We start from the raw sequence: 25,189 nt of genomic DNA on the forward strand, positions 1-25,189 counted from the left end.
AAGTGTACATGGGAAGGTTAGGATGTTTAGTTAGATGGCATGCAATCTCATGCAAATCCATTGAGTCACTGGGTCTTCAAATGCAAATGTTCATTATGAAATATCACATCCTATTCCACTGTTCTATCTCAATGACCTTTTTTAAATAACCTACTCCTTGCTCAGTATGTTTCTGCATATAGCTTAGCTTCATGGGGGGAAACCTCAAGGATAGATATAAAAGATTTGCATCATTTTATATTACAAAATCATATGTACTGATCTAATAATTTAAGGCAGCGGTCCCATCTTCAGAAACACAGATCTGAAAAAACAGCACTGCCGAATCAGTAGCGACCGGCTCAAGAACATGGTGTACTCTTGGTAGTGAACGCTTAGTACAGTAGACATCGCCCAAAACGGAACACATGTGATTGCAAATCCGCTTCCATCTGTATGGATAAAACGTGTTTAAAACAGCTCAGGAACTAAGGCAGCGGAGACCTTCCAGCATCCGCATACTTCATAACCAAGCAGTTTTTAACATGACAAATTAATAAAACAATGATTTGCGGAACCCCTCAAACTCGGTGATTATTAATAAATTCCGGATTTGTTTTCTAATCGGCATGCCTCAACCATATCATCGGGGTTTTATATCGGCAGAATGTGAAAGATAAATTCATTTCTGAGCGCAATTTTTATATTTAAAACTCGTGTGTTTGTGCTCTTTTGATGGAATTATGGAGAGGGAAACGTATAGTGGTGCGAAATATGAATACAGCGCCTGTTACCGAAGTTAACTTACGTACCCGGTTAAATAGATTCAGCCCTATCCCTTGTATTAAACTTCCCCCCCAGATTTAAGAATTTTACAGGTTTCGGTAAATCAAGTAAATCTGCATATATGAACTAAAGAGCTGGGTCAAAATAAGATTTAAATGTTGAAACTTGTGAACCAATGTGAACTTAATTCGTTAACTTAACCTCTTGCAATTCTGCAACAGAAGGTGAAGCAGTTCAACTACGGAAAATGATCAGGTCATACGACAAATGAAGTACCTAGGCGAAATAAAAACCTGCATAAATACAACGCCCCAGCCGGAGCAGTGAAGGAAATTTATTTTAAACGTCAGGGATATTGTTGCGAACGCGGTATCCCTTCCCCTGCGATCAGGCTTTTAACAACTCATGTTTTTTTTCTCGGATTACATAACAAGAACTGTAACAAGTATCCTAACTGTAAGACGTGAGTACTGTACATTCCCACCGTGGGTACGACTCCATACAAATGAACGCGTGTACCGGTAAATAAAGGCAAAGCTGCTATAGTATGCATCTTAAACGACGTCTCCGCCATCCAGGGTAACTTCTGTCCATACCGAGCAAAAACAACTTACAAGCGAAAGAGCGAGTCAATGCGGCTTGAAATCACCGACGTAAAACATCCACCACCCACACCCTACCGCCACCTCCCGGTTCTGCGCTCTCCCACATACCCCCCCATCTTCAATGATGTCATTACTTTTTCACCATGGCAAAGGGAGGAGATCCAAATTATTCCAACGGCTGCGCCTCCTCCCGAGCCAATAGAGAATGCAGGCAAACATCTCAAGCCGCCTTTCTCCACATCCGTGGGAGGGCTCTCTCTCTCTCTCCCTGTCAGCCTCGCTCCTTAGTGATACGTTTACTTTAACACACTGCAGTGAGGGTGACAAGAAACGGGGGGAAAGGAAAAAGAAATCCGGGAAAACGGGGGGGAAGACGGAGTAGGATAACACGCGCGACAGTCTCGGAAAGGTAAGGGGACCTGCGCCCGCTCCTTTGCGCGTGCAGGCTAGGGTGGGGAATCAGGTTTGACTCTTTAAAAAAATCTTTTAAAATTGTACTTTGCTCAACGGAAAAAAAGTAGGTGTTGCCGCGGCTCTTGTAAGGTAGGTAGTTTTGCAATCAACAACTTGGCATGATACGGTCTGTTCCATTCCCTAACAGTTGTTTAATCTAATGGTATAGTTTGTTATATGTCTACTTACTATTTAGCTTTCGTGTGTTTTCACACCTGTTTCGAAGGTTTGTTTAATAATACGCGGTGAGGAGGTAAGATACGAGGTGTAGTGCGAAGACTCAGGCAAAGTCTATGACTGTCCAAAGACTAAAACACTACTGTAAAATACTTTAAAATGGCACTGTTGGCTCTGTCTACGCGTTTTGTGGCCGTGCAGTCTTACAGTAAGTTAAAGCCGTAATTCCCTTCGCGTTAATGCCAGTTGACACTGGCTGTCATATCCGTGCTCGATAGCCTGAGAATCACACCGTCCGCGTACAGTACACCTAATCGAAAGTAGCACACCGGTTAAGGTGTTGTGAAATGCGCCTACTTTGCCATTCCAGTAAACGCAAAAAACACAAATGCCTTTCTCTTTCAAGGGGGAGGTGGTTGTGTCCCAGTCTCGGCGTGAGCCGAGGCAGGGGTTCGCGGTTAAAACGTGCTGCGGTTATGTACTGCGTTTCGATGAAGACGGTGATAACCGCCTAAGACGGGCAGTTAACGAAGTCTCACGGGGTAACAAAGTAATCTCTTACTGGCATAATATAACCCGTAAAAAAAGCAGCATGCTGTCAAAGTTAGTCTTCGTACGCAGGACTTGAGGAAGAGGGCAGAAACCTGTTTGACTGGAAATATGATAGGTGGACTGCTATGCTTAGTGTCCAGGGCTGAAGTGTCCCCCTCAACTATAATAATCTTTGAATGCCATCTTCTGTGGGCGTGGGAAGTTTTGCTGTTTCCAAAAAAAAAAGAAAAACAGGACAGAGGGGTGACCGAGGCCGTAAGAAATTTTTTGGTCTGAATCACCACACCCATTTCTCGACTTCATTTCCGTGGATCAGTAGCCTTGTACGGTTTAAAACTGTTTAAATGAAGCGTGATTTCGTTCGATGAAACCTAACGTGATTAATCCGATGTCAATGGGGTGCACTAACCTGGTAATCAGCGAGGCGCAGAAAGTTCAAGTAGAACGCTGTTGCTTAAAAATGCTAACAACCTTAATACAATTTTAATCTAAGCCTTTAAAATAATCAGTTCGAGGGAATTTGCACATGGACAAATCGTCTGGAGTTCTTTGTTGACGTGAGCTCTTTCACAAGAGATTGTATACAAAGTTAAATATTTTACCGAAGCCCAATCTAGTGTCAAATATTGCTCAAGCCTTTTAAGTGACCAGCAGCTACATGCCTGTGGGTTCTGTTTGTTAAATTTTCACCTTTAAAAAGAAAGTTCATGATGGGTTATTATTGAACTATAATTCGAATAGACTTTGCTTTTTTAGTATTGTATAAAACTCTACCACCTGCTGTAGTTTCTTGAAGAACTGTGCATTCCTGCCTCACTATACCAAGACAACAAAACACACGCAGACATACAGCGTACTTATGCAGATGATGACCAGGATAACTTAGTCTCTACAGTAACCTACAAGCTTCTGCTCTGTACCATTTAAAAACTGACTTAAACTATGAGCTCACCTAGGAAATAAATGTTCTTGCAGTTTTTCGAAAAATAGAAGAATTTGAAAATATACTAATGTCCATATTTTCACGGCAATAGCAGTAAAAGCTCTTTTACCTCGTGCATTTTGTAGTCTTAAAATGTTGCATATTTCTCCTTCCCCGTTTTGCCCAAAGCTTGTCTTGAACATTTGGGAAATACAAATTATGCAGTGTGTGCTTGGTAAATATTTAACAATATTTATAGTGAACTGATTTGTAGAAAGGAAAAAGATGGCTAATAGCCTTATTTCATCTTTGCGTTTTGCGGTACATTTCTGTGATGAGCATGAGTGTTCCTGATTATCTCAGTACTTACTTTGATATAACCGATCTAAGAAAAGTGATTCCTGGCTCCCTGCTTCTGCAGACAAGTATTGAGAATGTTTTTCTTTCCCTTCTATAAACACATCAGGCTAGGGTGAAACTGGGCTCGTGTTATACATGTTGGCTTTTATTATCCTGTCTAGTCTATTGCATTTTTTATGAACTTCAGCTGCACTCGTACTTGGCCAAATAAAATTTGTAGCGTACAAGCATCACATGTTGTACTTGTAGCGGTTGCTTGTGTTGTGTGTTAAGACGTATCACGCAGCCCAAATCTGTACCAGTGGATTCCTCAGAAACAACTGAGCCACGTAGCCATTCCATCTTCAGTAATGTTGCTTTTACTGGTGAAGATAATGGCGATGCTGCTCCAGCTGGCATGTTGAGGAAGTCACGAACGTGGTAGAAGAATGCAAACAAAACTCGGCATTTGGCCGAGAACAGAAATATTTGAATAAGTTATGCTTATACATGTTTTCCCTGTGTGGTCTCATCCAGTAAGTACTAAGGTTATTGCAAAGCGATTATTTAGTGACAGGGAAACACAACTGATTGTATGTAATGTTTTTTTTGTTTTCTTTTGTTTTTGTTTTTTTGCCCATCTCTGTTTGGCAGTCTCAAGGGTTTGGCTGCCTTCCTTAACACCGCAGATGAAAAACATTATGAATCCATTGTACTGTTGCTTGCCTGTAGGGCAGCAAACTGGGCTTCCTGATGCCTCTTGTAGCTTTTGTATGTAGCGAGGTCTTGTTGCATGCCGTCTCTGTCCCCAGTGCACAGAGTTTTAGCTGCTTCTGTTTGCACGCCCAGGCTTGTGCATGTGAAGGCTTGATTTCGCTTCTACACGTTTGAAGGTGCTTTTATTTGTACACATAGTGGGAATAGAATGAATTCTTCTTGGCCTTGTTAAGATTTTCTTTAAAGTGAAAGATGGGTCGAGAAAGAGAGCTGGAACAAACATCCATTGCCTTCTGTATAAAATGTGATTTGTTTTAATATTTGCATGTGTGGCTACAGGTTTAGAGGCCTATCTCTAAGTCCCCCAGTAATCTTAACTCTGTACGTTATTAAGCCTCATGTATTCTAAAGCGGGAATTCATTAAAGTCAGCCTCGCTTGTGCAAACAATGCTGTTTTATTTCTTGATTTATCAAAATTTTCACTGCTGTTCATACTTGATTTACTTTCCCATTGAAAAGTATTATTTGGGCTATGTTCTGTGTCAGAGATTCAAGGCTCAAGAATACTGTAAAACTACATAATACTTTATGGAAATGTCTTGTAGACAAATTCTTAACATGGAATATATGCAGACAACAGGACCTCCACCCACTATGGTTTTGTTGAAAACACATTTATTTTAGGTTCTTCTTAATGGGACTTCCATCCATCCATCCATTTTCCAAACCGCTTATCCTATTGGGTTGCGGGGGGTCCGGAGCCTATCCCGGAATCAATGGGCACGAGGCAGGGAACAACCCAGGATGGGGGGCCAGCCCATCGCAGGGCACACTCACACACCAGTCACTCACACATGCACACCTATGGGCAATTTAGCAACTCCAATTAGCCTTAGCATGTTTTTGGACTGTGGGGGGAAACCGGAGTACCCGGAGGAAACCCCACGACGACATGGGGAGAACATGCAAACTACGAGAATATCAGCACCTTAATTAAATTTTGATTAAGTCAGCACTAAAGAAAATACAATTATCTTACCCTCCACCCCAATCAATAAATAAAAAAACATAAAGGGACTATTTTATTGGATTAGCATAAGTTTTATCAGTGACGAAACAAACAACTGGCAAGTTTACATATAGTAATTTTAAAGATGGATATCAACAAACTGAATTACAGCTGAGAAATACAACGCTAGAAATACGCTAACCACTGCACCACCATGCTGCCCCATAATGGGACTTTTACATCCCAATTAAGAATTTCTGCCCATGAAGCTTTCACGGCTCTAAGAGACAACAGCATTGCCTGCTTAGAATCTAACCTTGATAAGTCCATGTCATAGAAATCTGTTGAGTTCAATGTTAATCTATAGTACCTGGCTGTAACGTTTGTGTCAAAGTACTGGATCTGTTGTCTCCTGTAGTGCAATAATTCTTAATTCTTGTTTTTACATCCTTAAACAGTTTTTTTTCTTTTTTTTCAATATACATGTATTCAATTGATGATTCTCATGTTCTCCTTAGGCTCCATGTACATCTTCTGTAGGGGTTCTTTGTGAATGTTTTAGTTTTCATTAGGTTTCATTACATTGGTAGAGAAATATAAACCTTCTACTACTGCAGAGATGAAGCTCTCGTATCATCAATCATCTGAAGTTATTTGTCAAATTTGGGGAGGAAAATAGTTGAATGATTTACATCCTGAGCTCCAGCTGAAGGAGTATTTGGATTTGATGCTATACTTGGGAAACAGTAGTTAAATTCTGTGGAACTGATGGCAGCACATATCATGTAAAAAGATGAAGTCCAGGATCTGATTATGAATTTATCAGTGAAATGATGAAGTGCATCTGTAATTGAGTCATCAGGGCTTCAACTTCACATTTTTTCCTTTGCCAGTTCTTACGGTTGCCTGAAAATTCTATAACGAATTAATGTGTCCTCCTTGATTAAGCAGAGTTGATAAGCACTTTGATGCCTTATTTAAACAGCTAATATAAAATATGTCAAGTGGTGGTTTACATGTTTTTTTTTTCTCCTCTAGAATTTCTTCTTGCACTAATCTTTCGGGAATAAAATAATCCACAACTTTACGTTTAGACTTTTCAGTGTAATGTGTGGTTGACTGAAGACTGCAGCTAAGAAATATGGCTTAGATGCACATTATATGGATTGACATGTCAGCATTGGCCAATAATCGTTAAAAATCAAGATATCAGTCCAATGTGTAAATCTTGGTCGGTATTGCTGGCAGATCATTAAACTTTATCAGTTTTGAAAGTTAGCAGCACCATAGCTATAGAAATAGTGGTGATTGTTATTTTGGACAATCAGCCATTTTCTTTACTGATGAACAAGGGATTTGGTTTTGTCAGTCACCACTTAGACGAGGGCCCAAAGTACCAGTTTTATAGGGCCTGCAACATGTTTTTAATCCATTATTAAATCTGGCCCATAGATCGATCTTCTGTTTTCCGCAGAATGATAAAAAAAATGAGGTAACGTCATTCTGTTAATCTGTAGGCAAGCTCGCCACCCACCAGAAACACCCCCCACCCTGTTTGGCAGGTGGGTCAGAGCTGGTCATAGGTATTGGTGGTGTTTGACAAAAATATATTGGTAATCAGGGCGACATGGAGCAGTGGTTAGCACTGTTGCCTTGCGCCTCTGGGACCCAGGTTCGAGTCTCCGCCTGGGTTACGTGTGTGGAGTTTGCATGTTCTCCCCATGTCGTGGTGGGGTTTCCTCCAGGTACTCCGGTTTCCCCCCACAGTCCAAAAACATGCTGAGGCTAATTGGAGTTACTAAATTGCCCTTAGGTGTGTAAGTGAATGGTGTGTGAGTGTGCCCTGCGATGGGCTGGCCCCCCATCCTGGTTTGTTCCCTGCCTTGTGCCCATTGCTTCCGGGATAGGCTCCAGACCTCTATATATATTTATATATATTTATATATATCATTCATATTTTAAACTAGTCAATACAGATGAAAAAATATGTATGCCAAAAATCTTTAATTAAGCTACAGGTAATGCATATAATGTATTGTCCCACCTCATTTGTACATCTTGTTTTAAGCGTTTTTGATTTTCAGTATCTTCCAAGGGAGGATACGCAAGTGGCAAATGCTGAAAATGCCCTACAATGGCAACAGTGTCACTTACACTTCGTTGGGACAGCAGTCCCTCATGTATCACAAGCTGTAGCGAGTGTGCAAAACAACCCAAGCTAGCGACTCCCAAATCATCCGTTGCTTTTTTTGTGTCGCACAATTGCGTGAGCTTTGATTAGTGGGATTTTCCAGAGAACTTGACACCTCTCACAACTCTGACCTACAATCTCAAAAACACTGTACTACTATTTGCTGGTAAAACTCTAAAATACTTCCAGATCGTCACGCTCTTGTCTGATTTTCTTATCTGATTTATCTGATCCTCGTACTGCAAAGGGTATGCACATGATGCCACAACAGGCGGAAGTCACCGCGTTCACTCACACTGAGTGGCAGCGTCAGCGTTCGGCTTGAATGCTGCACAAAGCACATCTGAAATGGGAAAGAGCTGTCATGCGATTGACCGTACAAATAGCTCCTATTTTGTGTTAACTCTATATTTTTAGCGGCTGACAAAGTCTAAATAAGGAAGTATCGGACATGGATTGGTCACGTATGGCTGATATCCTTTAAAAAAAGGTCTGGATCGGCGCTGATACCGATCCGAATATCAGATCTCTAGTAATAGTCTATGTGTGTTGGAAGTGTATTATTAAGTTAATATTTTTTTAGTTGATTTTCAGAAGCAATGCTGTCTATGATCAGAGGTCACGTGATGAATTCAAATGGACATTTTGATCAAACCGTTTTTACCATGGGTATGGTATTTAAAAAAACATAGCCTGCATTTTTTTTCTCAATCAAAACATTCTGCCATGGATACAGACAGCTTGATGATCTCTGTCCATGATCCATATAGCCTATTTCACTAAATCAATACACTGAGGGGTTTTCCGTTATGGTTTTGCTGTAAAAAATTTTGGGTGTAGCTTAAAATCAATACAGCTAAAGCTGCATCAGTATAGAGATTAGTGCATTTCAGCTCAAAAATAATGCTGTTCAATTAGCTGTACAACATCATTGTAATGGTTCAAATCAGCAAGTCTTTGTATGTGTGAATAACATACTTAACTGAAATGCAAGCTACTTTTAATATTCCAAAAACAAAAATGAAAAGTACTCAATAATGTTTGCCTGCAAGGAATAACGACCAAAATATAAGCGCACACATGTATACCCTTGTTTAACCGTGCCTCATCATGGTCATTTTTGCATTTTTAGCATAACCGTTGTCAAAAGGTGGTAGGTGATGGAATGTATTGCACTGAAAGCTAATTTCACAGATGCTTTTCAAATGATTACACGGGGACCCCTGTTCATGACTTTGTCTCTACTGAGCAATAAACAGTCTTCCAGTGAAAATCCTGGGGAAAAATAGACATCTCAATACTTTGATTTACTTTAGCATTTTCCTCCTTGGAACTGATCTCTAGTGCACATCTTGAACCACTGTACTTGAAGAAAATTGGATCAGTAGGTAGCTTAATCCTTGTTCATGTGATTGTATAGATTTATTAGTGGTTACCTGAGGTTACTTGCAGCTGGGAATTCTGAAACTGCTGTAATAATTTGTAAATCATTCTGAATTTTATGTTTTTTGTTTAAATCCAAAGCCTTTGTAGTTTGCTGTTTTCTCTGGTTACCTGATTAGAGCAGAAAATTAGAGCAAACAACATTATAATTTAAGCGTGCAGCTAGGATTGTTTTACTGAGCTGGGGCACATTAATTGCAAATTTTGAATAACATTAATGTAAAGAATCCCTCATTAAAAAATACCTGGAGAAAATAGTGTCGACATCTGGCTTGTGACAGTGAGGTTAACGTGAACCCCGGGTTGTATGTACTAGCTGCCGTTTTTATTCCTCGCTGGGAGTGCGTGAATTAGGTCATGCTTTGACTTGGATGTCTTTGTACCTGCCTTTATGACATCCAGGGTATAATGTACCCAGGAAAGCTCTGCAGACAATGGAGGCTGATGCAGACTTAGACTGAACTGCACTGCTGGGGTGAAGATCTGGCAGAAGAATATGGTTTTGGTTATATACAATAAATATTAATCAAGGCTAGGGTAATATTCAGCAGGGGGCTGGCTCTATAATATCAAATTTTGGGCTGATGTCTCAATGAAGGACAAGCTAAATAACAAAGTTTTAGTGATTTTTGTGGCACACACTATAATACATTTATTTCAGCTGATTGTACAGCTACCTGTCTCGATATGTTAATATGACAATCCAGCTAATTTATTTATTCATGCTTATTGTAGGGTCGCTTTAACCTGATGTGTAACATGCCGTTTCCTGACTGGAAAGGACACTGTTACTGGTCTAGTCATGGTCCTTCCCCAGAATGTAGCACAGGAAATGGGAGCAAGAGGAGGCAGCTCCATGGGTACATGCTATTTTTGGTTCTCTGGCTGTGTCTTTTTTGGGGGGGGAGGTGGCATTCCAGCATGACAGATATATAGGAAGCTCCTATGTTCTTGGAGCTTGTCCTTGGCTTGTTATGCTTTAACGGTCTTTGTCGGTACATCAGTCATTGCCATGACTGTGACGTCCCCCATTCTAAGCTATGGAACGGACCATTTAGCAGTAAATCAGTCCGAATCTTCCAGCTCGTAGTCAAGACCCCCATGTTGCTGCCTTGGTGTGAGGTCTGTCCTAATGGGTTTCACGCATCTTGGGGGAGGATTTGGGCCTGGATACTGTGGGCTGTGGGAGCACCTTCGTAAGAAACTGTGCAGGCAGAGGAGTCTGCCCATGGCCAGGCCGAGGGAGTGAGAGTGAGACGAGGCAGCGCTGCCCACGCTTATCAGGTTGCTATCTCTGGGGGCATCGCCATGAAGTTTCTTTTTTCTTTCTTGACTATTGGCAGCCCCAGGTTGTCTGTTGATTACAATGACCAGACAAGATCCAATGACCAGGCTCTGTGAATGATGACTGTAAAGGAAGATGTATGTTGCAGGTTAAGAAAACAGACTTGCAACCAAAAGGCTGAGGGCAATGGACCAATGAAGCACCTTGCTATTGTTATCATTAAGAAAAAGTAGCCATTTGCATCAAATATCAGTTTAATAAATGGGTAAATTGTATGCTCCTTTTAATCTCGTAAAAACATCTGGGCCTTAGTGAATAAGAGTGGTTATTCTGGACAAAGGGGTCAAATATAAACGAATGCAAAATAAACTGCATACAAAAGCCTGCCTTTTCAGCAACAGTGGTCGCATAAATGTTACTAATTCCCTAGGTGTTTAATTCTGACATGCAGTATGAGTACTCTATCTTCTGCAATCACCACTTCAAATTTATGCTCCCATTTCCTCACATTTCAAGGACAGCATTAGTAAAGCCTTCTTCCTTAGACTGTAGGCTCCCAAACGGCAGCTTGGCATCATTGTAAGTAATCCCCGTCATTCGAAATCTGTTAATGATGTCCTAGGAATCAACATCCCACTTGTGTTATCACTCTAAGCAACACTTGGTTTAATTTACTGCCTGCGTCTGACGTGGCAACATTACTGAGATTTAACGATGCAATATTTAATGGCCTCCCTGTCTATAGCTGGTATCAGTGCGGAGAACGCACCTAGAGGGTCACGTGCGGCACAGATTCAAACAAAAGCATCTCACTTCTATGTCTCCCAAACAGCAAAGTACCTTTGTTGTGTTGTGTCACCAGAATTACACTTTGACCTTAAGACTTTACTTGTTCCTGACTGCTCTCCTCATTCTTTTTTAGGTTTGAGAATGTACTGGGGTCAGATAATGTTGATAAGGTTTTCTTTTTCTATAATGTGATCAGAATGTTAAGTCTAATCATGAAGTCTTCTCACTCTTTGTTGCCTTATCAATCACTTCTTGAAGAGCCCCTTCTTTAAATGGAGACCTTAGGAGAGATTTGTGGACAGTATCTTTTTTCTATGGACATGCATCGTGTATGTTACAAGAAGCAAACCATCTAATAACTTGTAGACCAATTGCACTATGACAATGACTCTAAGAAAGATGGCTTTACTAAATTTGACTGTTTCCCAGGACAGGTAATTTGATACATGTGGTTGCAGTAGGAATATAAGCTTGTAGTCTGAACCTTTAGCTTACATATGACCCAAATATCCTGTTGCAAATCCTCATGAGATGCCGTGAAGTAATAGTTGTTGAGGTTAAAATGATGTCACTGATGTGATCGAGGGTACCTCATGAAAGAATGCGCTGTTGAACCTTAAAAGCACATCCCAGAGGCCAGACTAGGCTCACTGTGTTTCCTGCACCCTTCTTGCACACTGGGTTACACAGAGCAGCGAGGCTCCTTTGCTGATGATGCATGGCTATGCGAATATGCACAGCTAACATGAAACTCCTCAGCACATGAGGCCTCTGCCAGGACTTAAGCCGAGTATGTACCCAATGCCCACAAGATCTTCAGACAGCATGCTGCAGGCGAGAGCGTGTTTAACTCACTCTATCACAATTTTTTCTTATTTTGCAAACTTGCAGTGAATCCTAAATGTGTTATTTTTAGTATTTCTTATGAAGCCCAGTTCTGCTGCTGAATAAACCTCACTTCCTGCGGTCTGCACCAGCTACACATTGTGCGGCTTATATAATGTGGTTAGACAAGTTGCCCCATCCTTTTCCTTTTCCCCCGCCACCCACAGCACGCCCCACACCAGTTGCATAACCACAGTCTGGATAACAGGAAACATCGGAGCCGCACGCTGTGGATTATTGCGGCTGATAGGGGCAGCGATAGGGAGTGTTTGATGGGGGAAACATCCAGGCAAAGCTTCTCGTCAATCTGCCTGTGCTTCGGAAGCCCAGCAGGGAGTTTCTGTGTGTGACATAACTGGATACGGTCACAGTAATCTTACACAGGAGGGGTATGGTCTTTGCTGCATTACTTTCAGCTAGACCTACACCCACCCCCCCCACCCCCCCAGCAGAACAATTAGGAACCCCCCATAGATGCTTAGGAATTCATGCGGGCCAGATTAAAGGTTCAACAGGGAGATATTTCACTCCTAAGTCGCATTTAAATGTGCTGCAACATTTGAGCCGAAGATAATGATTATTATACTTTAGGGCATCTAATTTGCTACAATGTTTAGTTAATATTCAGTTTCTTATAGGGTCACAGTATCAGGAATCCAGGAAGGGAAATAATTATGCAGTATTAATTGCTTTAAAGCCTCTCTGTCTTTGTTCAATTCCTTGTTTAAATGAACGTACTTTTAAAGTTTATTAACAAAAGTAAGTGCCTTAATCAGATGCTGTGATCCTGCCATTGTAAAATCTGCAGGTGATCAAATGCCAATGAGAGAAATGCTCTGCAAATGTTATAAGTGGGAAATATCTTGCAGAACTTGCAAGGAGTACATTTAAAAGCTCTCTGTGACATTTCCTTTTGAAACTGACAACGTGCCAAGTGAACATTTTCTGAACCTTTCGAAATTCTCCATCTCGGTTTTTGCTAATTCAGCCCCATTGTTCCTTGCTTTATTCCACCTGTCATTACACACATGATTTAACTACACAATCACACATCTGTCAGTGTAAGAAAGGCAATCGATACCACTTTATAAGTGGAGCAGAACACATAGAAGGTTCAAGTACAAGAATTCATGGGAATTTTACTGCTTATGTTACTCTAATTAATGGAAAAGGCATCTTTTTCTCGCCTCTCTCCCTTTCTCTGCCTAACGACGTCTAATTCTCCATTAATCTGGTTTCTAGCTATAAGACATCAAAGACACAAATGCAAGTGTGGAGGACAAATGATGCTCTCGATAGCCCCACCCCTGAACCATAATTTCAGCACTACTGCAGCTTGGTTTATACCTCTCTGCTCCATAATCCTGTTTTATGTTTATTTATGGTACCGAATCCTGCTGCAGGTCTCGTTTTAAGTTGAATTTAAGGGTAGACAAACACCAGCGACTGTTATCTCTTTGAGGCAGCTGTTTTTTTTCTGTATTTTCATTTGTGATAATATCCCGTCCTGGTGACGGCTTCTTATCAGAGTTTGTTCAGCATCACTCGGGTCACCATGGTAAGCTTGCCCCCCACAACACCATCATAGCCTGGACTACGGGTCGTGGCGGGGCAAGCTTAACTGATGACTAATGGAAGATTTTGATTGTTTTTAATCAAACCCTTGATAGGAACAGGGACAACTTGTTAAGGAAATTGGATGCTGCCTCCTTTCAACTCCTCCCCCCCCTCATAACACAGCTACATGTATAAATGAACAGAAGGTAAAAGCTGCTGCAGAGGCTGCTATATTGGCAGATGAGTTTATTTTGACGCATAAAAATAAACAACAATCCATACTCTCAAGATTAAACAAACATAGGTAATGAAAAAGGCCTCGTGCCCATTGCTTCCGGGATAGGCTCCGGACCCCCCGCGACCCAATAGGATAAGCGGTTTGGAAAATGGATGGATGGATGGAGGTAATGAAAAAGTTCTAACTTAGAAAAGATTTAAAAGATTCCGCTTGGCAAGGACAAAGGGAATGATTGTTGAAGTGACAGTCTAGCAGACTCACCTATGGCCACTTAAAATGACTTGTCTTTTCACAGTGAGGTTCTGGTTTATGCTACTGTTCATGCTGCCATTGTCTAGTCTACAGGCCAGTGCTAGGGTGTGAGAGAGACCCTGGTGCAGTCCAGCATTCTCCTGACTTTGTGGAGGCTCATGTCGTAGCCGTGTTGGGTTCAGTACTGTCCAGAGCACACCACAGAGGTACCAGTTAGGGAGAAATGCCTTTCGGGAGGGCCTTAATTACCGCATGACATGCTGCACTGGTAATTCAATGTGGACAGTGACTGTTGAGAGCTCATAGATCTGTAGGGTGCATCGCAGCAGCGAGGAGCAGCGCGATCTTTATGGGTCATTGCATCTCCTCATGGGCGGAGTAGAATGCACCTTTTCATTTAAAAAAAGCTCAGAATGGGGAGTTGAAATGGAAAACGGGTCAGTTTGGAACACTGCGCTCTCTTAGTGCTTCCAGTGGATTGCGTTTTCATTTATTTGACCTGAAAGCCCAGCATTAGCAGAGAAAGTAACGATGGATGCTTGTTGTAAAGGTGAGCAGATTGCTAGGGCCACACTGTGCGCTGCCTGCATCACCGACTCCATCACTGACACACTGTTAAGTGAGAGACGATTCTCTGTTCTCGGATCTTCTGGCCTCAGACTGCCACAGGGCTGACCCCTCAGGTCTGGGAGAGAGATTGGTTTTGTGTTGTTGTGCGTTAAATCTGTATGCTGGTGGTGGCTTACATTTGAACAGCAATTCAGTCCGAGTGAAATATGTATCTGTGTGTTTGTTTACTTGTATCAAGGAATACATGCACAGATGCATATATAGTTAATGCCCTTGTCTATCAGAAATTTTACAATAAAATGCATGTATCAACAAAAATTACTGCACATTTCAGCTACAATATGTGTCTGCATTTGCATTTTCTTAAACTTTGCAATAGATATTAAGTAGTCTGTTTTAATATGAATTTACATCATGGTCCCTACTTTGTTTGCTGTAGAAAACATTTGATTCATTCATTTTAAGCATTATACTGCAGTGATAATATTTGCGTTTCAGATGCTCAAAGGGACTCCGGTTTTGTCCTTAAAATGATGCATCCTTGTATGTCTGACACCTGCTGTATGTTGCAGGACCTTACAAAAAGTCCTCATTCATGTCCCCACTATGGGGCTCATTCATGTCCCCACCATGGGGGTGGCGTGGGTTACCTCTGCTGTATTGTTGCCTTCAGATCTATGGTGAGTTGGTAGCAAAGACAATAGGTGACAATCCCATAAACAGAGTTTCTCTCTCTCTCGCTCACTCCCCCTCCCTCTCTCTCTCTCTCTCTCTTTTGTTAAACTTGCAGGAAGGAGCATAGATTCCCCCCCGCCCCCACCTTCAGCATTTTATCCCCCACAAGCACCAGCGAAGGCGGGGACTGAGGCATTTCCATGGCAACCACTTAACATGAACCCCTCTGAAAGTTATTGTCATGACACATTCATCAGTTATCGCTATTACAGAAGGCATTCACTCTCTCTCAGATCTCTATACGGCGTGCTTGCTATGAAAAGAATGTCAGATATGTTGTAATGTATGATCTTAATCATTGGGGTATCCCACACCTGTTTTGCACAAAGAGGAGTACTGTGCGGTGCTTGTAAACGTGCTTCGTTTGCTTTTGCCTGAACTGTTTCGTTTGAGGCAGATCTTCCTTTTTCCGTGTATGAAGTATTTGATCTGAAAATATCGATGGCTTTTCCTGATTGGCCATTACGAATGTGTCCTTTTTGGAATATTCCCGGCTACTTTTTGATACTGAGTTAACTGTAATCAGTTGTCCTCTCCCTCCCATTTCAGTGTTATCACAGAGGGAGTTTAAACATACGAAGGGCCAGTTATGTCACAGAAATTTCAGCAGAACCTTTTCTGTCTGAAACATGTGTAAACTCTGAGTCCAGATTAGATGTTTCTATAAAGTAACAACCAAACAAAAAACAGATCTTACAGATCACGTCACACAGGTTGCCATTAGCCGCTATGAACTTTCCAGAAAATGTCTACATCTTCAGCAGCCCTTTAAGGGAAAAGAAAAACCAGTGGCCTTTAAGGTCTGGGAATCTAGTCTTTTGCCAAAGCAAACATTCAGTTTTTCAAAGGGTGAGATCCTCATGGGAATCGGAACCAACATTTTCTATATATGCAGCCAACACTAAATTTTATTCTAAATTATATTGCATTTTCTTCAGCATGAGCCTTTCTGATTGGGTCTTCATGCCTCCATACCCTTTGTATCAGGGCTCATGCTGACCCTCAGTATAAAGATGTATGTTTATTTTTAAATCTGTTTTCATTTTGGTGAGCTGAAACGATCGAAAGCGGTAGGCACTCTGTATAACCTTTCCTTTGAGCAGGCTCAGTACATTTTAAGCAAACCAACTAGTTCTTTTATCACACAAAGGAAGACTTCTTTCTGAGTGTTGCCTTGCTTTATTTAATTCTTGATTAAAATTTTTAATGGAAAACAAGGTCTAGACAAGTGATTGCAAACACACAGATTCCTTCATGGTTCAGCGATGGTGCCGTGGGCTGGAAGTGGAAATAAGATGGGAAAGGTATGCTGACGAACTAGCCCTGGGTGTGTGGGAAGGGCAGGCATAGGACACACCGAGTGACGAGCATGCTCAGTCGCGGTGCCATCTGGCCAGAGGCTGCTCTGTCCGGCAGCCATGTTTGTCAACCAGAAAACAGCAGAATTCAGCAAAGCTGACATTTTACTAAGAACGCTTTGTGTCTATATGTGTGTGAGTAATTTTAGGAGAATGTTTTGAATGAGAAACAGAGCTGCTATACTTCCCGCCAATGGCATATTCCTTCAGAATGTGGATTAGAAGGTCATGGGTTTGAAACTCATGAGAGCAATGTTCCTCAATGCATTTTAAGTAGCTGAATCAATCTGCATGCTTACGGAGATAAATTTATTAAAGCACCTTGCTCTCGGGTGCAACAGCTGAGAACCCAGGGCTCGGGACTGGAATTACGCATCACCGGGGAGCTCTGAGGCCGAGATGCACCTTTCTACAATAATTACTGCTGAATACATAAGACTTTCCTCCTGTATGTTAGCTGGCAGTCCATCGACTGACAGGTGACATTAGTGTCTCGAAATTGGAGTGAATTTCCACAACAAAAATGTATTAAATTTTTATGAAGTCTGGCTGCAACAACTATATAAACATAAGGACTATTTTACCTTTTTTTTATTCAGGAAATACAGATATACAGTTCATACTGTTGACCTTGTTGGATAATAGATACAAATACAGATAAACCAGATAGGGTTCCATTATGTCAATCCACTGAGGCTCCCTTATGCACAGTAAGACTTGATCTAGCAGTGCTGCCAGCATAGGTTTATGTTTCTGGCATATTTGTCCTTAATGCAAGTCCTAAACAGCATGCGCGCATAAGCCAAGACAGGCAGTCGGAAAGTCCATTCCATTCCCGAAATGTCATTCTCTCGGCTCACCTGTGGACAGGCCAGATCAGGGTAGTGTGGGTCAGAGGCTTATGTGAGACTGTATAGGCGAATATCAAACAAGGAGACGGAGTAATGGTAGCTGTACAGTCCAAGTGAACTGAGGGCCAGAAGTACAGCTTTCCTCAGACGTCTCGGTCGGGGGGCAGGGGATCCATTGCTGTCTCTGAGTTTCCAGGATGCTGTTTGCTCATTTCCCTGAAGGAAAAAGGCGGAGCTTAGAAAATGACTTGATCACCTTCCTCTACTTCCATTTCCTCACCCCGTGTCCCCCTCCTGTCTTTTTTTTCCTTTCAATTCTGAAAGATATATTTTTATTCTTCGAGGCCTGCTTCTGCTTTCAGTCGTGTAAATTGTGCTATTTTACAGTAGCCCACTGCAAATTACTCTTATCCCCTGAGACTTTAAAGTTAAATTACATAATGATTGTTTTAGAGTAAATGTCCGGGACTTCATGGGCGTAACCGAGTAAGACTACTGGAGTAGATCACAACAGTGGCTAATTTCTTAGGTGGCATTTGTTTAAGGTTAAGACTTCAAATGAACTTTTAGAGGATGTAGTAGGGAAGGCGCTAGAGAAATGACACGCCAACAATGTCTTTATGTCTGCAGGGATTTCTTTTTTATTTTTTGTATTTTACTATTGTTATTATTGTTATTTATAAATGTTTGTTTGCTTCTTGAAATATCCCACTCTTTTCTACATTATCATCTCAGTTTAGTGGGAGAAACAGGCTTGTGTTGCTCAGCCAAACTAACTGAATGTAGGGCATATAAGCGAGAGGAATGTGACTGGTTTAATATTGAAGTGGTTGTGGAAAATACTGCCTAAATTTATTTAAATGGTAATATTGTAATTCCCTGTGATGATCTATGATGTAACATACTGCATTATACTTATGTACAACACAGTACAGTGCAATATTTTAAGGAGACTACATGATTCTGTGGAGTCCCCTGTCCTACCATACTGACTGAAACTCTCACTTGTGTCCATAGATGGCAGCCATCAGGAAGAAGCTTGTAATCGTGGGAGATGGAGCTTGTGGAAAAACATGCCTACTCATTGTCTTCAGTAAAGACCAGTTCCCTGAGGTCTATGTTCCCACTGTATTCGAGAACTACATTGCTGACATAGAGGTGGACGCCAAGCAGGTGGGTGCCCCCGCCCAACACATGGAGGTAGCAGAAAAATGACATGTCATTCGTACGATTATAACGTGCCTTCAACACACAGTGGCTTCTGGGTGTCAAAGACTTCCTGTTTATGCACCGTTACTATCTTTAAATGTGTCATTTAGGCAGAATTGTTTGTGCTTCAGCTTTAGTGTTTTTTTTTTTGTTTGTTTGTTTTTTTGGTAACTGAAAGTTTAAACGGATTTTATTGGATAGCTTTCTGTTTACTTGATAAACGAATCCCTCAGGATAACAACTCACCCTTGCAGTGACAATATCCTGGCATGTTGCTTTAAAATTTCTTTTAGCTTTACTGCAACCTTTGGACATGGGGGTTTGTCCAGTGTTCCTCGGGCAAATCCAGAGTGGCACCGAAGTTACCGTCCGTAACGTGGAGGAAAAACCCTTTATATTGGCCCTAACCTTTTGCGGTGACTCAAATGCAAGTGACAAAAGACAGGGGGGTGTAAGCGGAAGGACTGGGCCATACGTGCTTCTGCCTTGAGTGAGCCCAGACAGCACAGTTATCCAATTTTGTTGTAACAAGCAACCAGGATTGTCAGGAGTGCACACGGCCTATTTTTAACTGTGCACCGTCCATGTCTTTACGACTCCGATAATGACCTGCTTATGCACAGTGCATTAGTCACCTTTAATGTGTTTTCCAGTTTAGCTCGTAGGCAGTAAATATTTTTGTGCTTACCAACTTAGTTATTATGAAAATTGTGAATGTAAAACAGTTTCAGCTTCAGGATTATGTTGTTATTCAGTGTTGAAAATGACCTCAGAACTTGGGCTGAACACTCCCCTAGGGAGGGAGCCTCATATGACCGTAGGCGTGACGGTAGGATGTTTGCTGTTACAATCAAGGTTTGGTGAAACAGGAAATGGCTCTGTTCCTCGGCTTCCTGCGGCGACTGGGAAAGCACCCCAGCACCCTGCAGAGCCCGGGCTGATAAAGATGGAGCTCGTCTCCTTTTATGGAAGGCGAGGGGTGCTGTTTCTGTCCCCATGGGAGCTATAGGGAGAAGGCTCTGCTGTGGCATCCCTCAAGCTCACCCCTCCCAAAGAGGCCACTCTTCCAGAATTCCCCTGCTGTAAAATGAACTGACAAAATCAGGAAGCTCGGTTTCTGTTTTTAAATCCACCCCTCGAGAGCATTTCTTTTTCATTGTTTCTCTCTGAGAAGTTCTCTTTCTATGTTTAGCTCAAATTGAACTGATGTTTCTTGTTATGCCCTGTTCTTCCCAATTTCGCATGTCCTTTTAAAGGCATAGTTCTATATTTTTAACCATTGCTTACTGTATATTTGCTCACTACTTGTCTATCACAGGCCTATCAAAGCAGTATGGAAATGATACCTTTTTCCATAAATAGCAGGTTGTATTGAGGTAATCCATCATTAGCGCAGATATCTAATCCTGTTTGGCCACGAAGTCTTCTGATTTTCTATTCTGCCTAAACTCTCGATCACCTAGTTAAATGACTTGGTAGCTTTATTGAATGAGCCCCTTCCTTTCTCTTGAGGGGATTTAAGTGAACAGAGGGGCTGAGAATTGCTCTAGCTTGTGACTGTCCAAGACTAGAGCTGTGACCCAGATCCTGTCATCCTGATGACAGTCACCCTCTTGCCTGTCCCATTTTCTTTGGGCCCCTGGGTTTACTGTTCATTTAAATGCCCCAGAACTTCAAAGATTTCAAATTTCACACCCCCAGTGCTTGAGGGCAGCCAATCAACCCCATTGGTTATGCTGTATCATGTGATTAAAAGTCGCCACAATCTCTGCCATGTGTAAAGAATATTAAAGACAGGAGATGCTTGTGTTGCCAGTTAATATTTTTATTGTTATTTTTTAATCCCGGTTGAAAAAATGCAGTGCTAGTTTGTTCTTCATCCAGTGCTGTTTTTACTTGGGCGGGACAGAAATGACGACTTGGCTTTTTCATTGGGATCTGGGTAATATTGTGGAAGGCAAGGAGGTCCTGTAACATCTACCTCCATGTGTAACAGGTGGAGCTGGCACTGTGGGATACAGCAGGCCAGGAAGACTATGACCGTCTGCGGCCCCTTTCCTACCCCGATACAGATGTCATCCTCATGTGTTTCTCCATCGACAGTCCTGACAGTTTGGGTAGGTACCCAACGTATGCCCAACATTCCACTGCCAACAAGGGCATTGATCATAATACAATTGCTAGTCTTGGTTAACTACACTTATAACAAGGACATAATGCACTAATTCAGGAGACTGACTGGGATTTCCATTTCCCTGAATTCAAAAACAGTATAATATGGAGTATTGCTACCTACAGTATTGTATTTGGCAAAATAATCACATGGTAAGCTTGTAAAAGGTTATATCAGTCTTAATGACTGAATTAACCACATTCACCTTTTGAGGTGACAAAAAATATTAAATTATTGCAGCTTCTGCCGGTGTTTGGGGGGGGGGGGGGGGAATGGGAGTTTTCCCTGGCAGAGGGCAATATTGGGACAATGTGATATGTCCTATTGAAAGTTCTGGGGGTTCCTATAATTTTGAGTCATGCTCATGTCTTATCGGAATCTAGCAGAGGCAGCAGTCGCATTGCTTGTGGGCACGGAAGGTGCTGCTATGACTCATACTGGCTTCCAATGTAAGGCGTGGGCACTGAGCAGCATGCTCCACGTCTCGCTGATTCTGGTTCTGCTGCATTTCTGTGCGACGATGGCTAAAAATACTGAAGCCACACCAAGATCCTGAAATCCACCACAAAGCGAATGAGTGGGCTGACTCACAATTAGCCTCTGGAGCTGCCTGAAAATCAAGCTAATAGGATGAAGATTTGACCACTAACAACTTTCTAACAGTTTGAGGTGCTTAGTCATTTCTGTATGGTGCCGGGATACCTAACACTGGACAGTGCATGTTCTGATTTGATTTGCATCTGGTAACAGGGTCTCTTTTTAATTGTGCTGGCTGAAGATATGAAATAAGGGCTGTTCTATCCAAACTATCACCCTTTATGTTTAACCAGGTTAAGGTTCATACTGGACTGTGAACAAATCCACCGAGTTCATGGCCATTATCTACCTACTACTCCTATCTAGAGTTTCTTCGATAGGAATCTGTAGAAATAATAATCTTTATTTATGTAGCACTTTTCTTGCATGGAATGCAGCTCAAAGTGCTTCACATACAAGATTAAACCCAAAGAAAGATGCAACTAACATACAGGTCAATGAAATTATAGAAGGATGGAATAAATCAAGTAAAATAAATAAGTGAAATAAAGCTAAATAAATGTTTCCATAAGCAGTAATCTTTGGATAGATATATTACCTGATGGGATTAGCTGTAAAACAAGATTATTGCCACTGTTTCCTTAACAGTTATGATGACTGCTGATCTTGGCTAACTGCATTTTATGATCCGCACCCCTCAGAAAACATCCCAGAGAAGTGGACTCCGGAGGTGAAGCACTTCTGCCCCAATGTTCCCATCATCCTGGTGGGAAACAAAAAGGACCTGCGTAACGACGACCACACGCGACGGGAGCTGGCCAAGATGAAGCAGGTCTCCCTCTGACTCCATCCGTTAGCTAACGCTGGTGCTAATTGGCATCACCTATCTTTACCTGTGCTGCTGAAATAGAAAAGCAGGAATTTCAGACACACAACCAAAAACTGGTTTGGCGATTTTTAGTAGCAGAGTACTTGACATCAGCTTTACGTTTCTTACTTTTGTTAAACACCTTTCTGTGGTTAGGTCTGCAGTTTCTTTCCCCCCCTCTGGAGTAGAGCGTTTCAGCAATAAAATTGAATAGATCCTGCATAGATGAGCTCCCCTTGAAATGATGTTATAATACAGCATTGTGCTCCAATAACTCCAGCTCGGTGCCATAATTCTGTCAGCAGTATTCAGGTTCAGGGGCCGGATAGTGCCAGTTTAAAAGCCCATCGGGTTCACGGGGAAGTGATCAACGGAGCAAGAAGTGAGCGTAAAGCTCCATCATGGGTTAATGCCTGATAGGAACAGAAAATAAAGGCCATACTCAATAGGGCAGCTGGCATTCATTATGGGTGTGGAGCCATCCAGCTGTCAGCTGCATCAGTCAGCCAGTCAGTTCTGACAACACTTTCTCATTTTGTTGTTCTGTTTTCGGAATGAGAACTGTTCAGTGACATATATTATTGAAATGGTTCACAGGGATGATGGCCAGCTGGCCGCCATGCAATGACCTGGGTGGTCAGTCTGAACTTCCTTAGCTGACAATCATTGTCTTTTACTAAGTAAATGCAATATGTGTGGACCTTTGCAGGAACCCGTTAAACCGGAGGAGGGAAGGGACATGGCCAACCGCATCAGTGCCTTCGGCTACCTGGAATGTTCAGCCAAGACCAAGGATGGGGTTCGGGAGGTGTTCGAGATGGCCACCAGGGCGGCGCTGCAAGTGCGCAAGCGCAAGAAGAGGGGTGGCTGCCTGTTGTTGTGAGGCAGGGTGGCTGGACGCCAGTCAGCAATTGTCACCCCCCCCCCCCCCCCCCAAAAAAAAAAAAGCTACCCCTCCCAAAAAAAGCATTGTTGTACTGAATCTTACATTTCACGCCAAAAAAAGTGCGGGAATGCATACGCACATGTGAAAGACTGGGCTTCATGATGGGTTAGGAATTGATATTTTTGAAGTTGTTCATTTTCTGGGTTTCTTGTTCTTGATTACACTTCCCCCCTCCCACCAGAATATCTGCCAATTTGTACAATGCAGGAAGGATAATAAATTTGTGTATGACTGTGTACACAGACAAGTGGCTGTACCAATGCCTGTCGTATGATTCCCCTCCCCTGCGTGTCACACATCGGTGGGTCATGTACAAACTGATCCGGCGGTCTTTTAAAGAACACGTTCAACATCACAGCAGAAATGGTAGTAGGGTGAAAATCTTTTAGACCCAGTGAATTATGTGCCTGCATGGAATTGACCTATTTTCGGTGTCAATGAAAAACCTCCCCCGCCCCCTTCCTTTCTGTCGTCGACCCTGGGTGTGATTGCATCCTCGGCTCGCCAACACAGCTGGTAACGAGGGGGGAAAATAGGTTATTTTCAGAGCACGGTCACATCCGTGTACTGTAGCCAAGGAATGGCAAGGCTTCAGATTGTTTCACCACCGACGGACTCGGGTGGACAATGTGATGTCCTTAGTGTTGTCTCTAAGACACCCGCTGCACGTTCAGTTTCAGTTGCTGCTGATGTTACCAATTGTTTTATTTATTTCTGCCAGATATGTTCAAAAGACGGGCGGCATGGTGGTGCAGTGGTTAGCACTGTTGCCTCACACCTCTGGGACCCGGGTTCGAGTCTCTGCTTGGGTCACATGTGTGTGGAGTTTACATGTTCTCCCCATGTTGTCGTGGGGTTTCCTCCGGATACTCCGGTTTCCCCCCACAGTCCAAAAACATGCTGAGGCTAATTGGACTTGCTCAATTGCCCGTAGGAATGCATGTGAGAGTGAATGGTGTGTGAGTGTGCCCTGCGATGGGCTGGCCCCCCATCCTGGGTTGTTCCCTGCCTCGTGCTCATTGCTTCCGGGATAGGCTCCGGACCCCCCGTGACCCAGTAGGATAAGCGGTTTGGAAAATGGATGGATGGATGTTCAAAAGACCATTTAGAATACAAGAGGGAAACATTACGAAGCTGCATGAGTACAAGGCTGACAGGAACACAATTATTAGCAGTTCTCTTTTAATTTAAACCATACTGTGTGGGGCTATTCTGTTTAGAGAAGGACATGGGCAATTATAACAATCCAGAGTTTCAGAACTGTGTGTTCCTTCCCAATAGGTCTGATCCAATGGGAGATTAATCCTTTGCAACTGTAAATGTATTAGTCATGTATCAGACAAGGCCTGACCGCCCAGTTTTCACACAGATGCCAAATAAAGGTATGGTATGTCACGTCTTAAGTTGAAATTTCCCGTAATTTTCAGTGACCCCCCCCCGCACCCCCATTCCTGTTTACTTGGGTACACTCAGCCTCAGCGTCTTACTGGCAGAGTTGGAGGCAGCCCCCCAGGTGGGAGTACCTCTGCTAAATCCTGTCGCTCTCGCCTGATTTCCAAATCTGTCATTACCATCTAAAACGCTTATCTGTGTATTAATCACTTTGAAATGGCACCACTTAATGGTGATAATAAAGTGGGTGGGGAATTAATTTTGGACATTTAATTAAACATGCTTTACAGTATTTAATCTTTGTCCTTTTTTCCCCTTTATATATATCCTACATCATGTACCCGATAATCTCATCAGCAGTCAGTATGGT

The 25,189-nt window shown here is 42.2% G+C and overlaps 1 protein-coding gene across 2 annotated transcripts; it reads left to right on the plus strand.

Annotated features, from left to right (window-relative positions):
- The first annotated feature begins 1,602 nt into the window (after nt 1-1,602).
- On the plus strand, nt 1,603-25,111 carry rhoca (ras homolog family member Ca). Of its 2 annotated transcripts, none has more exons than XM_049021564.1 (5): nt 1,603-1,779; nt 18,712-18,867; nt 20,900-21,020; nt 22,315-22,445; nt 23,191-25,111. In XM_049021564.1, exons 2-5 carry the CDS (start codon nt 18,712-18,714, stop codon nt 23,362-23,364), a joined length of 582 nt encoding a protein of 193 aa, XP_048877521.1. In that variant the 5' UTR covers nt 1,603-1,779; the 3' UTR covers nt 23,365-25,111. The 2 variants fall into 2 exon arrangements, with proteins under 2 accessions (XP_048877521.1, XP_048877522.1); XM_049021565.1 differs by having other exon boundaries at nt 1,774-1,913.
- The last annotated feature ends 78 nt before the right edge of the window (nt 25,112-25,189 follow it).

This window comes from Brienomyrus brachyistius, chromosome 8 (assembly GCF_023856365.1).
Source record: "Brienomyrus brachyistius isolate T26 chromosome 8, BBRACH_0.4, whole genome shotgun sequence".
Classification (NCBI taxonomy): Eukaryota; Metazoa; Chordata; class Actinopteri; order Osteoglossiformes; family Mormyridae; genus Brienomyrus; species Brienomyrus brachyistius.